The following is a 17,921-nucleotide window of genomic DNA, read 5'->3' on the forward strand; positions in this document are numbered from 1 at the left end:
CCTCCCTCCCCGCCGCCTCCGCTTCGGCGCTAGCTGCCCACACACTTAACACAAAATACGTTACTCCAGATAGTTAAGACTTCAGCCAGTTTTTAAAGAACTGGAAACGAGGTCAAGAGCTGCTACATTTGGCGGCCCTGGATAATCCCGAATTGCACTTGAGCGCTGCAGTCCACGCTTAAACTCGCGAGTAGACCTATTCAAGTCAAAGGAATTTCTCTGGAGTAAAGCACGCTGTGTGTCTCTTTGCAGCAGAAGCACAATGTTCGGAGAGAGGCCTTAATTTTGTACAGTACTTTCCTAGCTTTCGTGTGGGGGTGGGGAATAGAGATTATATATATATGATTTAACCCGTTAGCGTCCCCCGCCTCCAGCTCTCTCCCGCCAGCCTTTCTAATTAAATTTGGCATTTGGTACACTTTCGGTTCCTTTATGAGCAAAGAGGGTGCGGGTAGCCCTTTCGACGCTGTCGATTCAGCAGCCAGTTCAAAGTTCACTCCCCAGGGTTCCCTCCGCGTTTGCGCAGCACAAGGCAGCGCTGCCCACATCTGCTCTGGACTGAGTTGTCCCGGGGCTTCCTGCGCGATGATTCTGAGACGAGGGCAACCTTATACATGCCCACTCAGAAGCGAGCCTCGCCGAATTGAATGGCACTCATTAATTCCTGCAGCCTAAAGTGATTTTAGGACCCCAGCTACGGCTTGCATTAACAGTAGGGCATGGCACGAGTAGAGAGCGAATCGCTTTAGCACCCCAAAAGTTGTTTGAAAGTCAGTTTGAGCTGTGGGGAGCTTCTTCCCACAGAATTGCAACTCAATTCTGGATGTTAAAGAAGTGAGTTAGCGCAGTACGAAAACAGGTCTGGATTTATTGATGTTTTCAGTAACAATAAGGCGGCAGAGTTAACACTATCTTTTGCATAAGAGGGGATTTCAAAACTCAGCACGCCGAGCAGTGATTTCATATGCGTATGAGTATTTTGTGTGTGTGTGTGTGTGTGTGTGTGTGTGTGTGTGAAAATGTTACGAAAATTTGTTTTGTACACCCTCCAAAGGAGGAGATACCAGAAATTTTAAAAAACAACACTATATACTATATACACTACCAATATTTAACCCTTCCCAGACTAACCTCCACCAACTGCTGCTACATAACATGGACGGTATCCAGTCAACGTAAGAACGTCCGGATCTTATGCTACGGAGAGTAGATTCAAGAAGCATGACAGAGTTGGACACGTCTTAAGGACCACAGTGGAGGAGTTGCCGGGTTACAATTTAAGGTGCATCGGCCTAATATAATTTTCTATTGCAACTTTTGTTACCTATGTTCGTATACAATGTAATATAGCACAACACATATTTATTCCATCAGTATAATCTTTTGCAGCAACTTATTTCAGGAGTATGTTTACCTGTCTGCATTAACATTAAAAAAAACATTTGTTCATGCCTTGGAAAACTTTTCATCTGCTCTAGTTGAGTGTGCTATTATTTTGTGTGGGATTTAAATCGAGAGAGGGGGCAGAATCTAGGGAGGAAAGGAAAAGATGATCATAGAAATATGCTCTTCTCTTCTCTTCTCTTCTCTTCTCTTCTCTTCTCTTCTCTTCTCTTCTCTTCTCTTCTTCTTTTCTTTTAAAAGGAGGAGCTATTTGCATCCAGCGCCAAACCCCAGATCCCAAGGAAAGGCGTCCAAAACGGGGTGCGGGGAAGAAAGTGGGGCAGCGCACACGTTGAAGATTTCCAAAGACCCAAGTCTTTGTAGTGAACTGAAATACACGGACACGGCCCTTGAAATATAATACTTGCATTTCAAGTGTTCCACATATGTGCTCGGATTACTTCAGCATAAACCGAAGAATAAGACATATTACACTGGCATGGCTTTAGATACTTAAAAACAGAACAAAACCCCAACATCACACCCGCTCACTGTTTGAAAACAGACCCTTTTCTTTTCTTTTCTTTTTAGGCCCTTTCTGACAAACACGCACACACACGTCGTTTTCTTTCCCTCTGGGCTTCGAAAATAAATAAATCCGTTTATTCGGGGTAGTGTAGGAGGAACATGTCTAACAGCTTGTGAGAACAAGCCTTTTAACCAAGTAAAAACGAAAGTTAGCCGTAGAGCAAGAGTTTGAGAGCAGGATGGGAAACGGTTTTGAAACGCAAGGGCCAAAGTTCAATACTTCCTTTTCCCCGCCCCGCCCACTGGATTCAATGATCCTTTATCATTAAATGAGTTCAGGGGCTTCTCCCCAAAGGGCTGTGTAGCTTTAAGTCCCTTGAAGTCCATTCGAGAAACAGATCACTCTCTCCCTGCCCCTGGCGCTTTCCTCAACGACGCTATCAGCCCGTGAGTTAAAGAGCTGCATGTATCCCAAAGCAAAGTACAGTAGAGCGAAGCACAAGGTCTCAGTGTAAGTATGGGAGCAGCAGCAAGGAGTGCGGGTCGCAGGGCTTTCGTTTCCTACTCGAACCTAAAGAAAGGAGAGCGACAACAGGGAGTCGGATTCAGATTCACTCCACAGCAAACTTTTCGCCTCTAACCAGGCGGGCGCCAAACGAGTTTCCCTTTTTGAGGTTTTGCGCAAACGTGCTAAGACGCAACAACGCACTTGGAAAAAGAGATACTTCGCCATTGTATCTCCTCCATGGCGCCTGGAATTTTTGCTCGATTATGTGCACTCTCTTGTTGCAACCGGGAGAGGAAATCAAACACCAAACTCTTGGGACTACTTAACGTACTAGGACTCTTTTAAAAAAAACATAACCTATTTTTTGTCATTTATTGCTTCTTTCACTAACACCCGTTTCATGTACTGTAGTTAACAAAAGCTACCACCGAGCTCCCACTCCTCTGAGCAGAAGCCTGTCCGTTCCCAGGAAGGGTTAAAAGCGAATGCTTTTTTGTGATTGTGGAGGAGGAGACAAAACAGAAGAGTTAACAGAACGTCCCGATATTTATATAAAAATACGCATCGATTTATACACACCTTTATACAAACTAAACATATTAGGCACAGTCGGTTTAAAAACCCCGGAACTCCAGGCCACTGTACTAAGTTGAGAATTCAGCCCAGCGCGTGAGGTGCCCTAGCTCTTAGTACGACAATAAGGAAAAGAGCTTACGTGTTAAGCCTCGCTTGCAGACTGCGTGCGAGTGCAACAGCGAGCAACCCAACATCACTTCCACTTCACACGCGCGCGCGCGCACACGCACCCCCTAAAAAATTGCAGGCAGGATCCGGCCAAAATTTAAAGCACTTAAAAAACCACGTTTGGTTCCAATAACCTAGCATACATGGTAGCAAACCGACACAAGACTTAGTGGAACTAACTTTACCGTGCGCAAAGTAGGTTTCCTTTCGGTCGGATCTTGCCTTTCACTACCGCAGGAAATCGGACTCCATTGACTGTACATAAAGCAACCGATTATTTCCCCCCGACTACCCGCAGCAAACGTGTGGGAGGTGGGCTACCTAATCACAATGTATTTTGGGGTTTGTTTGTTTGTTTGTTTCAAAAAGATTATTTATAAACCTAACAACCGCCCCATTCTAAACAGGTGGACTTGGGACGAATTTCGAACTCGTTTCTACAGTGTATACTCCCCTAAATGGACTTTGCTTAAGCCTGAAACGGCAGGTCTTCAAAACTGGGACCCTCTGACTCCGGTTTAAGCTCAATGGGGATCGGTTTCGGAGAAGACGGAAGGGAAAATGCAGTCCTCTTTTTTAAAAAGTAATTTCACATTAAGGTCAGAGGTCAGTGGCGACCCTCGACTTCATTTACCTTGGCGTTGACGTCATCATCACAACTCCCTTGCACATAATTATTGTCTTCTGGTCCATTATGAAAATTCGGGAGATTGATGATAAGGATAGACTATATATATAGATAGATTATATATATCTATCTATAATCACACCAGCTCCTTTTAGCACTTGGCATATTCTTAAGGCTAGTTTAGCGGTTTTTCAGGAAGGCCTCGTGGAAGGGGAAGGGAACAGAACCTACCAAAATACAATGAAGGAGAATGACGTTTTTTTAAAGGGGGGAGGGGGAGAGGAAATCTAACACTTGCAAGTAAATCCGAAAAAGAAATTGCGAACCTTTTTTTCCTATACTTCAACAAGGTTCCTCCCTCCCCCCTGGGGGAAAATATTAAATATATTTCAAGTCTTTCCAAAAGTCTTTTTGAGCCGATAGTGGATGGTTTGCAATTAATATATATTTATATATATATTTATAGATAGAGATAGACCCCCCCAAAAAACCGATTTGGGCCCGGATCAGGAGACATTGTCCTTCAGCTTGGAGACTATCTTCTTGTCCTTGACCCTGCGGTTCTGAAACCAAATAGTGACTTGTCTCTCGGAGAGGTTGGTGGCCGCGGATATCCTCCGTCTCTTGTCCTTGTTTATGAACTTGTTCACGGCGTACTCGCTCTCCAGTTCCTTCAGCTGCAGTTTCGTGTAAGGCACGCGCTTCTTCCTCCCTCGTCGGTAGACACACATATCCGGCTGGTTTAGTGCAACGTCCCCTACGGAAAGAGGAGACCAAGGGGCAAGTTTTAAAAAACAACAACAACACAATTTATTTATTTATTTTACCATTACAGTACTACTTATGCCTTAACTTAACGGCCGACAACTCTCTTTGGAGACAATGCAACGCAAGAGCTGGTTTGCAGCTATTTGGGTGAAGATTTTCTTATTTTGTTTACTCTAACTCCTCAAGTGCATATGGTTCAAAAGGGAAAGGCACACTTGCGCACACAAGCAAGCAAGCAAGCGCGTACACACACAGGTTCCTCCTAAGTTGCAACTTCGAAATATCTTCCTTGCTTGACTTGCATGTGGCTGGCGATGGGTGACACGGGATACTCCGCGCCCCCCGCGGCTTGAGGGCTCCGGGGCAAGTTTGCAGCAGCCAACAATAGTAAAACGATCACGGCCAGCCTAGGAGAGGCCCGTCTTCATTAAGGCCAGAAGTCGTCCGTCCGTCCCCCCCCCCGCCGCCCTCCCTCAAATCCTCAACTCATTTCCTCTCCGGCTTTCAGTCCCTCCGATTACTTTCCAGCGGATCTGATTTTATTTTAAAGCTGAAGGCTGCAAGCAGCCCGCGAGGGACTTTCTGAGAGAGTAACGTGAAGGGTGAGGGGCGGCTTTACACCCGAGAAAATAAGCCTCGGATCAGGCTGCAGGGCTGAGATCCTCACCCAGCCTGCTCAGAAATAAATGGCGAGAAATAAATAGTGGAACTCGTTCTGGAAGTTAAAACACACACACAACACACAACACACACCAATGCAAGCCAAGGGGGCTTCCCTGGATTTGGGTTTTAGGTCTGGGGTGTTTGGGGGAAGGACATGCTTTCACCCCGACATCTTGCCGTGAGGCTTTTGTACGGACAGTGTCTACATAATGGCAATGATTGAACTAATAGTACAATCCTACCCAGAAGTAAATCGCATTGAGCTCAATGGGTCTGCTATTCTCCCTGGAAAGTGGGTAGGAGAATTGCAGACCAAGTCCCATAGATTTCAGAGGACCCTAGGGTCGAACAGGCTTACTGGGAAGATAATGCCCACTGAGTTCAACAGAACTCTCTGCAACCTAAGTCTAAGTTACTGGGCAGGAAGTTCTTTTGAAAGTCAAGGCGATTACAGGCTAGGCGTGCCGGAGACCTCTGCAGCCCAGGAGCAAAGACGTGAGAACATGGAGAGCTCAGACGCTTAAGGCAGCCGCTCCACGGCTTTCTGTGGGGCTTCCTCGAGGGTCTCTGGGAGCTGCAAAAGAGAGCAGGCCGTTCTCTGGATGCTGGTAGGTCTAGCGTGTAGCTAACCAGCTGGAGGAACTTTCCCCTCCTCTCCTCCTTCCCCTCCCCTCCCTGTGGTTTTAGGTGGGCAGCTACTTCTCCCAGATGTCAGCTTCCTGTCCGGTTGACCTTCTCCTCCTCCTCCTCCTCCTGCTGCTGCTGCTGCTGCGATCACCACCTGGCCGTGCCGTACCTGGGAAGGAGGACTTCCAAAAGTGGGAGCCCTGGGCCTGGTCTTTGGCGCAGTACACCTGGCCGTTCCACCCGTTGGCCAAAGTCCACGACTGGTAGCCCTCCATGGAGATGTACGTCTCGTGCCTGGGCTCGCCGCCCGCCGCCGAGCCGAAGGTGGAGACCACGTCCAGGTAGCCGGCGGGCACGTGCTGGTAAGGGCCGGCGGCGGCGGCGGCAGCGGCGTAGCCCTGGTAGAAAGAGACCTCCTTGGCTCGCGAGGAGACGTCGCTGCCCGACGGGACGCTGGTGCTGGCCAGGCCGGCCACGTCCATGTACTTCTCCACGGGGAAGGCGGCGTGCGGGGAGGCTTTGAGCGCGGCGTTCTGCTGCAGGCAACTGTAGTAGCCGTTGCCGAAGGGGTGGTAGCCCGGGTGGTAGCCGAGCGCGGCTGCCGCGGCTGCCGCGGCCGTGGCCGTCGGGGGCCCACCGCTGGAGCAGTCCTTGGAAGGGGCCGCCTCGGACGACGACGACGACGAGCGCGCCCCGGCCGACGAGCCCGAGCGCTCGTAGGGGAAGCCCGAGGAGGCGGCGGGACCCGCGGCTCGACCCGACGGCGGCGGCGCCGCTCCGAAGACAGGCGGCGAAAGGAAATTGCGGCACTGGCCCCGGCCGCTGCTGCTCCCGCCGCTCCCGCCGCCGCCGGCGTCTGCCCTCAGTGCCTCCATCTCCCAGCCGCTGCCTGCGCGGCTCATGCTGCCTGCGCCCAAGAGCCTCGCTGAAGGCGGGCGCGCCGCCGATGCTGCTGCTGCTGCTGCTGCTCCTTCTCCTCTTCCTGGCCTCCCTCCTCCTCGCCTCGGCCCAGCGGCGGCGGCGGCCCCCAGCAGCTCATGGCGCGCCAAGCCACCGTAGCCGGGGCGACTGGTGCCTGGGACGGAGCGCTGGACGGGGCGGCCTCGCTCGCCCCCAGCTCGGGATGGTTTATAAAAACTAAGGCCACGCTGGGAGGGGGGACGCGGCGCCTGGCTTCGCAGGGAGGGCCAGCAGGGAGCCCCCATTGGCTCCTCACGCCCACGTGATGGTAACCCGGCCACCGGGAAACTGAGCCTGCGAGAGAGAGAGAGAGAGAGAGAGAGAGAGAGAGAGAGAGAGAGAGAGAGAGAGAGAGAGCGCTCACCCCTCCCTCCCACCTCCTCTCTTCTCCCTCTCTAAACTTTGTTTCCCTAGGTAGTTGCGGTTCTCAGATAAGGGGTTTTGTTCTATTTTTGGGAGGCGGGGGTGGAGAAGAGGAGGATTAATAGGAGGGGGCAGTGAAAGAGGGGCTTGAATAAGACTGAAATATTAATAAATGCCGACCACCCCCTCCCTTTTCGTCCTTCTCTTTGACAACCTCGGGCGAGGGGGGCGGGGTCTGACATCAATTTCGAACCAGTTCACAAGGAGAAATTCCAGTTTGGGATCCTGTTTACAGAATATCAGAAGGCACACGCGCGCACATTTCGGCCCTGGATAGGACCTCTGTTGAATTATCTATTCATAGATAAAGGAGGAGACTGAGGCGGGAAATATATACCCTATCTACGCTGCCTTTCAATGTTATGTGGACATAGTTCTCAGCTCCAGGTCGCCCAGGCCAGGCGGTGATTTGAGGGGGGAAATGTTCTCAACAGCAGCTCATCTGTCCTAGTTCGGCTTTCCTCTGATGCCTCGACCCAAACTGTACTCTTCAATGGGGTTTTAATGGTAGAGGTGCTTACCAGAGTTTCCTGAAGCGTAACCTGTCCGAAATGCACCGGTGGCGCCACGATTTGAAGCTGAACACCGATCCTAATCCAGTTTGCACCTAAGTAAGTCGCACTGGTTTCATTAATTCCCCGTCCCCCAGTTTGTTTCACTAAGTACTTTCGAGCTGCAGCCTAACTTAACTGTTAAGAGCACGAGAACGTGTATAGGCGTGAGAGGACATTATGCATTAATTCGTATAACATTATACATGTATTTTGTATGATAGTCATATCTTTGCACAGCAACACTGTATTGCGCAGGCACTAACGGCAGCAGGTCTACCTCTCAGCCCGCTGTATCCCCGCATCAGGCTTGGGCTTGGCTTTGGATTTGGGCTTTGCATTTGAACCACTGGGCTCTAAGGAACCGGTGAGTTTGCTTAGTTTCCAGATGGGTTCAGCCCTGGGTCTCTTGGAGCTAAAAGCAACAAAAGAGTTGTCTTTTGGGTGTCACAAGTCTCTTCGTCGGGCTTCTTTAGTGCAACTTTCAAGAGGGTGAAGATTAAGGAGACTCTTCCTGCTGCTGAGCAGAAGCTGGAGCTCAGAAAAGTTAAAACGCGAGTGTGCGCACCGGTTTCATACACTGAAAACAGTGCCAGAGCTCTCTATTTATTTATGCGGTTTAAGGGCGAGGTAGGGCTCTGTTTACGCCTTCCTTACACCTCGATTCTCAGAAAGTTACCTGGGAGCAAGCCCCGTTGAACTCAGTATCAGCTTCTACGCAGTCGACCTACGTGGCTGCAAATCTCCCCGGGACTTTACTCCAGAGACAAAATTCGTAGGATCGAGCCGCTGTGCTTCAGCTGTGATCCTAGGCATGGTTGCCCGCGAGTAAATCCCGGTAAATGTAACCTTAGCAGCCTTACTTCGTCCCCTTGGCTTTCCGGAGTTGCCGGGGATCTTCCTAAAGCCCGCTCTTTAAGCTGCAGTTCCCACGAGCATCGCGCAGATATGCGAGTCTGGGGTGTTAGATGCGCACAGAATCGAATAAACCCCCTCGCTTATTTTACCCTCCCTGGTCGATGGACTTTCTGGTTGTAGGAACTTATCAGCAGGCTATAGAATAGGAAAGAAGGAAGGTAGGAAGGTAGGAAGGTAGGAAGGTAGGAAGAAAGGAAGAAAGGAAGAAAGGAAGAAAGGAAGAAAGGAAGAAAGGAAGAAAGAGAAATCCCCGGAATATGGCAAAATGCTTTTAAAGAACACTCAAGTCTTAAAACATGTCTTAAAAGTGCTTAAACCATTGTAAGGAAAAGGGGGAGGATTCCTTTCCCCCTGAGTGGAAAGAGATATTTATATCCAAGCAGAAAGGCTAAAATAGGACTGCGAAAAGACTCGGGCAAAGGGTGTGGGTGGACAGGCGCTTGGTTCGGCTTCGGATCCGAAAAGAATTCGCGACGAGGGAAAGAGGCCGCCTTGTGCAACAGGAGAAGAAAGAAACCTGCAGCCGCGGCTTCTGAGAATCACTCGGCAAATGGAAGCAGCAACCGGCCGGGCGGGTCATGAGAGGTCTATTCGCCATGGTTTGCAGCACTCCTAATAACTCTTGGCAGTTTCCGAGGCAAGAGCGAGGAATGACAAAGCCGTGCCAATAACGACAGCAGCAACCGGCTGGGAGCAAACACAAGTTCACGTTCATTAAGTCTCGATTGCTTAACTTCACTGACTGCCGATCCTCCTAATCAACGGAGCCCGCCAGTAAGTGAAACTGACAAAGGTCACGAAGTTCACTCCTGTCTAAACCCGATTTCTGTTTGTTTCCAGGACGTGTAAAGGAGTCGGTAATTAGGAAGTGGTTACTAAGGGCACGACGTATTTTTTAATTTTTTTAAAAAATCTGCTCAGCTGAACTCCACCCCCTTTTCTTTCTTAATTGCATACAGTTAAGGAAACATTTATATTCCGAAATAATAGAAATATCGGAACAGAATAAGGTTGCCACCAAATTCAAGCTGCAGCCTTTCTACGGCTTGTCTGGATGTACGCGCTTAGGATAAAGGTGTTTATGTAACACAGTTGCAATCCTGCTCAACATTTGAGTCAGAAGTAGGATAAATACATTCCGGACACGATGCAGCCGGAGGTAGGCCTTTGAAAAGGATTCAGCCGGCTTACTCGGTGGCAATATTTACTAGCACTTAAATATTTCCCATTGTGTTCAATGGTGTTTCGTCCTAGGGACATAAGGACTGCAGTCTTCCTTGGAGAGGGTTACTTTCCTCCAATGGGATCATTAGGCTTCCCAGAGCGTTAAATTGTGTCTGGATCGTGTCTTATCATTTTGCTATACGTTCTTCAGCGTTTTTCATTGCAGGAGAGATCGTCGCTGCCAGCGGTCGTGGTTGGGGGAGCTTTTCCCCGCACCCGCACTTTTTTGGGGAACCATCCATTCCACAATCCCCGAACACGGCTTGACCTCATCCATTCCAGCGAGGTGATAAGGTAGTTTTATGAGGTGTGGGGAGAACCGAGGGTCTGACCACGCGGGTGTGGGAGACCGCGAATGGGAATCAAAACAATGAGGTCAACCAGGCAAAGGAACTTTGTAAGGTAGGTAGGAAAAGCACCCTGCCTCCATTCTCATTTGAGCTAAACCTGTTGCTCCGACTGGGGCTGAGGCTCATTCCAGAGGAGTCAACAGCCGCTGCAATGATCCACAGGTTACTGCTGTAGAATGACAGGCCGGGTCGTGCTGACCTATGGTTCTGCGCTCGCAAAGAATGGGGATGGCTGGCTGAGATTACGAGGAGGCGGCAATGCTCGGAAAACAACTTGTCTAACAAGACTGGCATATTTGAAGAGGCACCAGGGCATACTGGCGGAGCTTTATTCCGTTTGCAACACCCCCTTTCGGGAATCCCTTTCCGTTCCCTCCCTCTCCCCCTTGGCATTAAGTCAACGTGTGTGAAGCTGACATCATATCTGCCTTACATTTTCCATTTGCAAATGGCGCAGGCATCAGAAGGAACGATTTTGTTGGGGACGCGGTGAAAGGAACGAGGGGCTTCCTAGGAAAGGAGAAACGCACACACACACCCGCGAAGAAGCTGTGATTTGTGCTTCGAGGAGAAATTACCTCATTTTCCCTCCCTAATATCTGCAGCGACCTAATCCAATCGCTATGCAGAGCCATTTCCTAATTAAAGGCTGTTTTAAGTCTTTCGGCGACCCACCCCGACCACATCCCTCGGCTTTTATCTCCTAAGCACAAGTTCCCAATGGCTCCATTTAAATTGACCCGTTTCCAAGTGAGTGGACCCGGAAGCGCAGCCTCTTGCTGGGACACGCAACAAAAACCCGAGCCAGATAACCTCGTGCGCAAGAGAGGATCGAATGTCCTCCCCGCTGCCAATTCATCTTCTTGATGAAAAGTCTTGACCTTAATTTCGATCACCCGCGTCTTAAAATGCATTGCGGATAAGTTAGTTTAGGAATTATGTCAATGGGACTTTTAAAATATATTTATTACTTCGGTGCAAGTGGTTATCATCACCAGCGCAGGAAGGACATTCCGTTTATTCAGCAAATCTGATTCAGGGATTCCACCCTGACCAAATTTTGTGTCCTACTTGCGCAAAACGGCTGAGTGCCCCCCCCAACTCCTGTATGAGAAAGGATGGATGTAGTAAGCAAGGGAAAGGAAGGGGGGTGGAGGGGGAAGAACTATTGTAAATATATGGTTGCTTTACCCCACTCATGTGTTTGTTTGTTTGTTTGTTTGTTTGTTTGTTTGCTTGCTTGCTTGCTTGCTTGCTTGCTTATTTGCAATCCAGTGCAGAATTCTCCCTCTGAAGTGGTTAGGATTTTCACTACCTCTATTTCCATAAATTTCCAGTCCGCTGAGGTGTAACTGAATTGTACTACAGTGGTTCCTCGGGTTACAGACGCTTCGGGTTACAAACTCCGCTAACCAGGAAGTGGTTGCTCCAGGTTAAGAACTTTGCCCCAGGATAAGAACGGAAATCGCGCGATAGCGGCAGCAGGAGGCCCCATTAGCGAAAGCGCGCCTCAGGTTAAGAACAGTTTCAGGTTTAGAATGGACCTCTGGAACGAATAAAGTTCTTAACCCGAAGTACCACTGTATATTGGACAGACAACTGTAAAGAAGAAAAGAAGAAAAGCGAGTGGTCCAGCTCCTACATATCTTGTGTCACTGATATATTGCCGCCACATATATATTACAATGTTTGAATTATGATTTACGGCGCGATCCTATACATCCCTGCTAAGAAGAAGGCTGCGGTGACTTAAGTAAGGTTTGTGCCCAAGCAAGTGGGTGTAGGCTGACATCAGCAATCCTGATTTTTAAAGAAAGGAATAACGATGTTTTTGTTTTTTTAAAAAAAAGGCAGGCGCGTCCACACCGACCGTTTCTAGGTGTACCACCAGATTACGCGTGCATGGCAAAACTGACGGTGTAAAACGGTGCAAGACGCATTGGTGTCAAGACCCGCTGGTTTTTAATGGGAAAGTCTCTCAAGTGTTTTGATCTCTCTCAGCTGAATTCAATAACTGAATTCATAACTTAAGAATGGTTTCCAAAATTAAAGCCGCCTAACTTCACAAATCCCGTTTTACTTGTTGGGGTTGTGCCATATCAACAGTGGATCAACCCAGGTTACTGTCCAGCCAAAGGGCCGCTTCATTTCGAGGGGAGAAGTCAGCGCCCTCTTCAGCCTCTCTTAAAAACGGCTTTGGCTGGACCGTGTCCTTATTGTGACCTCAAAAGTTCGCCTGCAAATCATGAAGTTAGCAGTTAAGGTAGGTAACTCAGACTGAACTGGGAGAAGTGACGGAAAACAGCAGAGATTGGCAATACCCCTGTTCCATGCATGCTCACTTCATAAGTTTGTCCGACTGAGTACCATGGGGCTTGTTCCCAAGTGCACCCACGTGTACGCATTCACCTGGGAACTTTGGGCAACATTCCATACACCTGATGAAGCGGACTCTGGTCCAGAACGCTGGTGCCATTTAACGAGGCAGCATTATTCTGAATATCAGCAGAAGAGTCAGCGAGGAGAGCGCTTCGCATAGGTATCTGGTGGTCACTGCGAGAAGGCAGGATGCCGGGCCTGATCCTGCAGGGCTCTTCTTTAACGTTTTAGTTCTTAAAGGGTTTGTGTGTGCGTGTGTGTGTGTATAGGATCTCAGCTTTCTACCCCGCCATACAGTTATTCCCACCTCAGTATAATTCAGCTAAAATGTTTGCTGATTAAGACCGGTTTCCATCTGTAAGCATTGCAAGATATATTAGAACCCTCTTTAGCACGTACCCGAAGCGCATTAGACCCCTCGCTGATGTGCAGTTCCCAGTTCAGCGCGAGCCCCGTCCTACAGAAGTCAACACGAAAACCTCCCATGGATATGGATCTGAATGTTTGCGGATCGCACGCAAACCAAGCATAATGCCTGCTATTGCAGAACGCATTAATAGAGAAGCGTAATCGTGCAGCCCCATATACGTCTACTTAGAAGTAAACTTAACTGAGTTCAGCGGGGCTTTCTCACAGGTAACTGTGTATCGGGATTTCCCCTCGAAATTTCCAATGTGTATCCCAAGGGCCAAATAAAATATTTAAGAGGGGCCAGGGCCCCCCAAAGTTGATCGGCATTGGCATTCAAATGGGGTGTGCGATCGATTATGTGGGGCGGGGCTTACCTGTGTGTTCCCCCCCCCCAATGTTTTATTCAAGTTGGCACCCCTGATCGGATTGCAGTTTTAAGTTTCCGCAGAAGTCCTGTAAACTCCTCGGCATCAGTTCTTCAACACACGCTCTGCGTCTCTCTCTGTGTCTGTGTACATGCACGCCCGCACAAATACATATCTACGGCTTATTTCCTTAAACTGAGGTGGAAGACTCTTATTTGAAGTTGGACCTTCTTCCAACCATTCCATTAGAAGCCGGAAGTACCCAAACCTGACCACTAGATGGCCCTACAAGTTCTCCTGTAAGGGTTCGGAATGTTGGTGGACGCCGGTTTGTGCTCGATTGTCCTGCTAGCAGGAAACGTGAATCCTCAAAGTTTACCTCGGTAACTGCAAGAGGAAGAAGAGGAAGAGGGCTGGGGAGAGAGATGCTAGAAATTCTTCTCTATCCTTTGTCTTCCAATAAGTCAACCAAACCTCAACCTCTCCTCCAGGCATTGCAGGATAGATAATCGCGTGTGCGTCGACAACTCACGCTTACCTCTAATTAGACGAGAGAAAAGGACAGGGAATCAACTGGATTACCTTGGCCTTCCACTTGGAGTCTTTGCTTTTGCAATATTATTGGGTGTTGCTGTTTTTTGTATTGTACTATCAGAGTGTTGAAGGAAGCAAAAGCCGCTTCAGAAATTTCATGGTGGCTTTCCTAGGCAGGGCAGAATTCTCCATCAGATGCACGAAGTGGACAGAGAAATAAGAGGGGGGGGGTGTATATATGTGTGTGTATGGAGAAAGCCAAGGGAGGGGTGCCAGACAGGCCGAGTGGCTGGAGAGGCGGTGGGAGAGGTTTGCGTGTGGTCCTTGTCCCAGATGCGAATGATATTTATTCTACTTATTCTACTGTGGTGTAGTGGTTAAGAGCGATGGACTCGTAATCTGGTGAACCGGGTTCGCGTCTCCGCTCCTCCACCTGCAGCTGCTGGGTGACCTTGGGCCAGTCACACTTCTCTGAAGTCTCTCAGCCCTACTCACCTCACAGAGTGTTTGTTGTGGGGGAGGAAGGGAAAGGAGAATGTTAGCCACTTTGAGGCTGCTTAGGGCAGTGATATAGCAGGATATCAAATCCAAACTCTTCTTCTTCTACTACTGGTTTCTGGATTCCCTATATTTATCATATTTTTAATATATCTCATCTACTTCTCTCACTCATACACACGCACACAGATGCATATGCAAACATAAATAAATATGATACTTGTGGGCCTGTGTTTTATATGTTTATTTATTTAAACAAGTGGGCTGCTCCGGTGTTCCCTATATACCAGCGTCCTTCGTAACCGTTGCGCAGTCTTTGCGCCTATACTTTGTGAGCGTGCTGTGGTTGGCGCGGGTGTGTGCGCCTACACATCCCCACGGGCGCTCCTGTACGCGCAGCCCCTGGCGAATAAATTGAGAATTGAAGCCCCGGTGGTGAAACGAGAAAGCAGAAACATAATCTGAACGCTATCGGGACCCTGGAAGGGTGAATGTTAAAAATCCTACGAGCGAAGAGCGCCCTATAATACCACGGAGAAGGCGCGGGTTTCTCCTCTGGGGGGTGGGGAGCACCTGACCTATCGCCCTCCTCCCGAGGTTGAGAGAAACCCAAGCGAGCTTGACCCCCTGTTTGACCCGTCCTGTTCTTGCTGACACTCGCGGTGAAACCAAGTTCATCCCAGACGGTCTGGCATTGGAGGGTCTAGACAGATGTAAACATAGCCAGAACTTCCAAGACAGGCTTCTGTGTGGAGACTCCGCTGCGGGGACGCCCCTGTTTATTACCTGCTCCAGAAGCAACGCTATGCAGTTCACCTCAAAGGACCCGCAGTAAAGACGGGAAACAAATATTTACTCAGCCTCCCTTCCTATGAACACTTCGACTCTTTAAAAGCTGCCGGGGCTTTCGGTCCCACTTGAAACCTGCGCTCCATTTCAATTAAGTCGGATGAGACCTCCTCAATTAAAAGTTAACAAACAAGGGTCGCTTATTCTTTGATGTCTCAGGGCTCGGTTTTTGAGAGGGGGTTATTCTAAAGCTTGGCTTCAGGCCGTAGCAGCTACATAAAACTTATAAGGACAACTGAGACAACACGGTGCAAGCAAAACCAGACCTGCACATTTGTCTGCTAACATTCCCCATTTCTAAAATGTCTTTAAAAACACACACACACACACAACAAGAGCAACAACTTTAAACCCCCAGAAATAGTTTCCTAAACGAAGAATAGTTCTAAAGAGCCTTCGAGCCCATTAATCGAGTTGTCTAGGAATATAAAACATCAAATAACGACTTTATTAGTATTATTTTGCTTTCTTTCTGGAGAGTAATGACCAGCTGCCATTGGCTGCGGTCGGCGTCCTTACGCAATATCTACTTAGCTGATGATTATTAAACTGCCTTTTACGGCGCGCACTAAACTTTCCCCTCTCACGAGAAGAGAGCCAAACTTTGAAAGAGGTCTCACATAAACTCGAGGACTGCTATTCTTTAAAAGGTGCAAAATATAAAATAACACTAATAAAGGGGAGTTGGGGAGTCCAGACGACTGCAGCCCTCCTTCGGCTGAAGGGTCTCAGTTCGAAACGCGCGCTCGGCACCGCAGCTCTTTTCCTCGAAAGGAGAAGGGGCCAGGAGGCGGCTGGGTTGGAAATCAATTCGGAGGTGGGGGGGGGGGGCTTCGTGATTCTAGGAGTGGGTGCTGAAGATGTCGGTTTTCTGAAGATTTTAGGCTGGCGAAGGAAAGGGGGTGCAGGAGAAGAAGCAAAATAATTATATCGCGCGTGTTAACGCCGCTGAGAAAACGGATGGGGGCGCCAAACGACAGCAATAAAGCCGCCCGCAGATTTCCGCTTCCCATTTTATAACTGGTTGGTTACTCACTCCCACGCGGTGGCTAAAGCTTCCTCGGAAATCGATATGCATGTCTTCTCCAACCCAGAGCCAAACGGTGTTTCTTGTCTGTTTAGAGAGGACAGCATCGCTCTTATAGTATTTTTTATTATTATTATTATTATTATTATTATTATTATTATTATTATTATTATTATTATGGTTTCTTTTGCTGGCGATCCACTGATATGCAAAACTCGGAGGCCTAGTCTACAGTCAAGAGCGTTCACGCGGAAATCTGGCGGATTCCAAGTTCTGTGGAATTTTTATAGGATCCCAGCAAAAGAGAGAGAGGAACGGAGGGAGGGAGGGAGAGTTGTGTGGACTCAGAAAAACAACAACTCGGAACTGGTTTCTGCTCCAGTTTAAAACGGGAGAGTGACTGCCAGAGAGCAGAAGGCTGCTGTCGTCGTAGTTTAGTCACCGGGTGGGCTCTGGGACGCTTGTCAGGATAGGGGCATTTGGTCAATCAGGCAGGAAGAGGTTAATTCCTTAACCGCACCGTTATCCGCTTCTACTTCCTTGTGTGTTTTTGAGAAAGGGAGGGGTTTGTAATAGTAGCAATAGAGGATCGCACAGAAATGCAATTTTTGCACCTTGAATGTTGCTCAGTAATAGGAGATCCTGTTCTCAAATGCCTCCACGGACAAGCGCATGCTCTGTTTCCAATTTGTTTGCCATTTTCATGCTTTCCTGTTGGAATACGCACCCAGGCTTCTACAGCGAAATTCGCACTTCGGGGAACCACCGAAGGCTCGCCTTAATTGGTTGGATGGGGTTTAATGAACAACAGACCCCCTTAGAGAGCCTCAACCGATCTCGAACAGTTGACCTGGGAAGGGGGGGGGGGAACCCAACAAGAGCAACGAAGATAGCTCCGTCAGTAACTGAGCAAGAGACTCTTAATTTTAGGGTCGTGGGTTCGAGCCCCATATTGGGCACTGCAGGGGGTTGGACTAGATGACCCTGGTGGCCCCTTGCAACTCTACAATTCTATGGTTAAGAGTCTTGACTAACACACTGGTTGTGGCGGAAGTTTTCATGGCTTAGAGTCCTCTGGCTTCTCGAGTCCAGGAAAGCTTATGACGTAATAAACGTTAAGGCGCCGCTGCGCACCACATATTTAAAGAACACACCCCTCCCCCAAAATAATCATCATGGGAACTGTAGTTTGCCCACCACAGAGCTGACATTCCTAGCACCCTTAGCAAACTACAGTTCCCAGGATTCTTTGTGAGATGGGAGGAATGTGCTTGAAATATGTGTTTTAAAGGTACGGTGCTGCTTTTGCAACAACAGCCTTAACACAGAGCTGGGGGTTTGGATTTTTTAAAATCTGACTATTATGTGTAGGATCAATTTAATGTTAATATTCCATGAAGTCTTTAAGAGGATCTTGGACCAAACTATTCTCTCTTTTTCTCACACACAAACACTTCTGAGTCACTTTAGGGGAAATTATTACGTAGGATCCAGGTGTTCTTCAAAAATCTGTGGCAACACCATCCTAAGCACACTGAGAGTGGATCTTATCAGGGGGCGCGCAAGTGAGAGCACCAATGCCC

The 17,921-nt window shown here is 48.6% G+C and overlaps 1 protein-coding gene and 1 long non-coding RNA gene across 3 annotated transcripts; both read right to left on the minus strand.

Moving 5' to 3' along the window:
* Positions 1-2,006: 2,006 nt before the first annotated feature.
* Positions 2,007-7,054, minus strand: HOXD13 (homeobox D13; the record flags this gene model as incomplete). The annotated part of the gene is made up of 2 exons (XM_083499588.1): positions 2,007-4,548; positions 6,019-7,054. The coding sequence occupies 2 exons, from the start codon at positions 7,052-7,054 to the stop codon at positions 4,298-4,300; spliced, it is 1,287 nt and encodes a 428-aa protein (XP_083355714.1). The 3' UTR covers positions 2,007-4,297.
* An 8,684-nt stretch (positions 7,055-15,738) lies between these two features.
* LOC310709569 lies at positions 15,739-17,326 on the minus strand. 2 transcript variants are annotated; one of them, XR_014527582.1, is made up of 2 exons: positions 17,066-17,326; positions 15,739-16,425 (listed from the first exon to the last, which is right to left on the minus strand). It is a non-coding gene; the product is annotated as an uncharacterized lncRNA (long non-coding RNA). The 2 variants fall into 2 exon arrangements; XR_014527583.1 differs by having other exon boundaries at positions 16,953-17,326.
* Between the last annotated feature and the right edge of the window lie 595 nt (positions 17,327-17,921).

The sequence above is a fragment of the Podarcis liolepis genome (assembly GCF_965112155.1).
Source record: "Podarcis liolepis genome assembly, chromosome: 1".
NCBI classification, from domain to species: domain Eukaryota; kingdom Metazoa; phylum Chordata; class Lepidosauria; order Squamata; family Lacertidae; genus Podarcis; species Podarcis liolepis.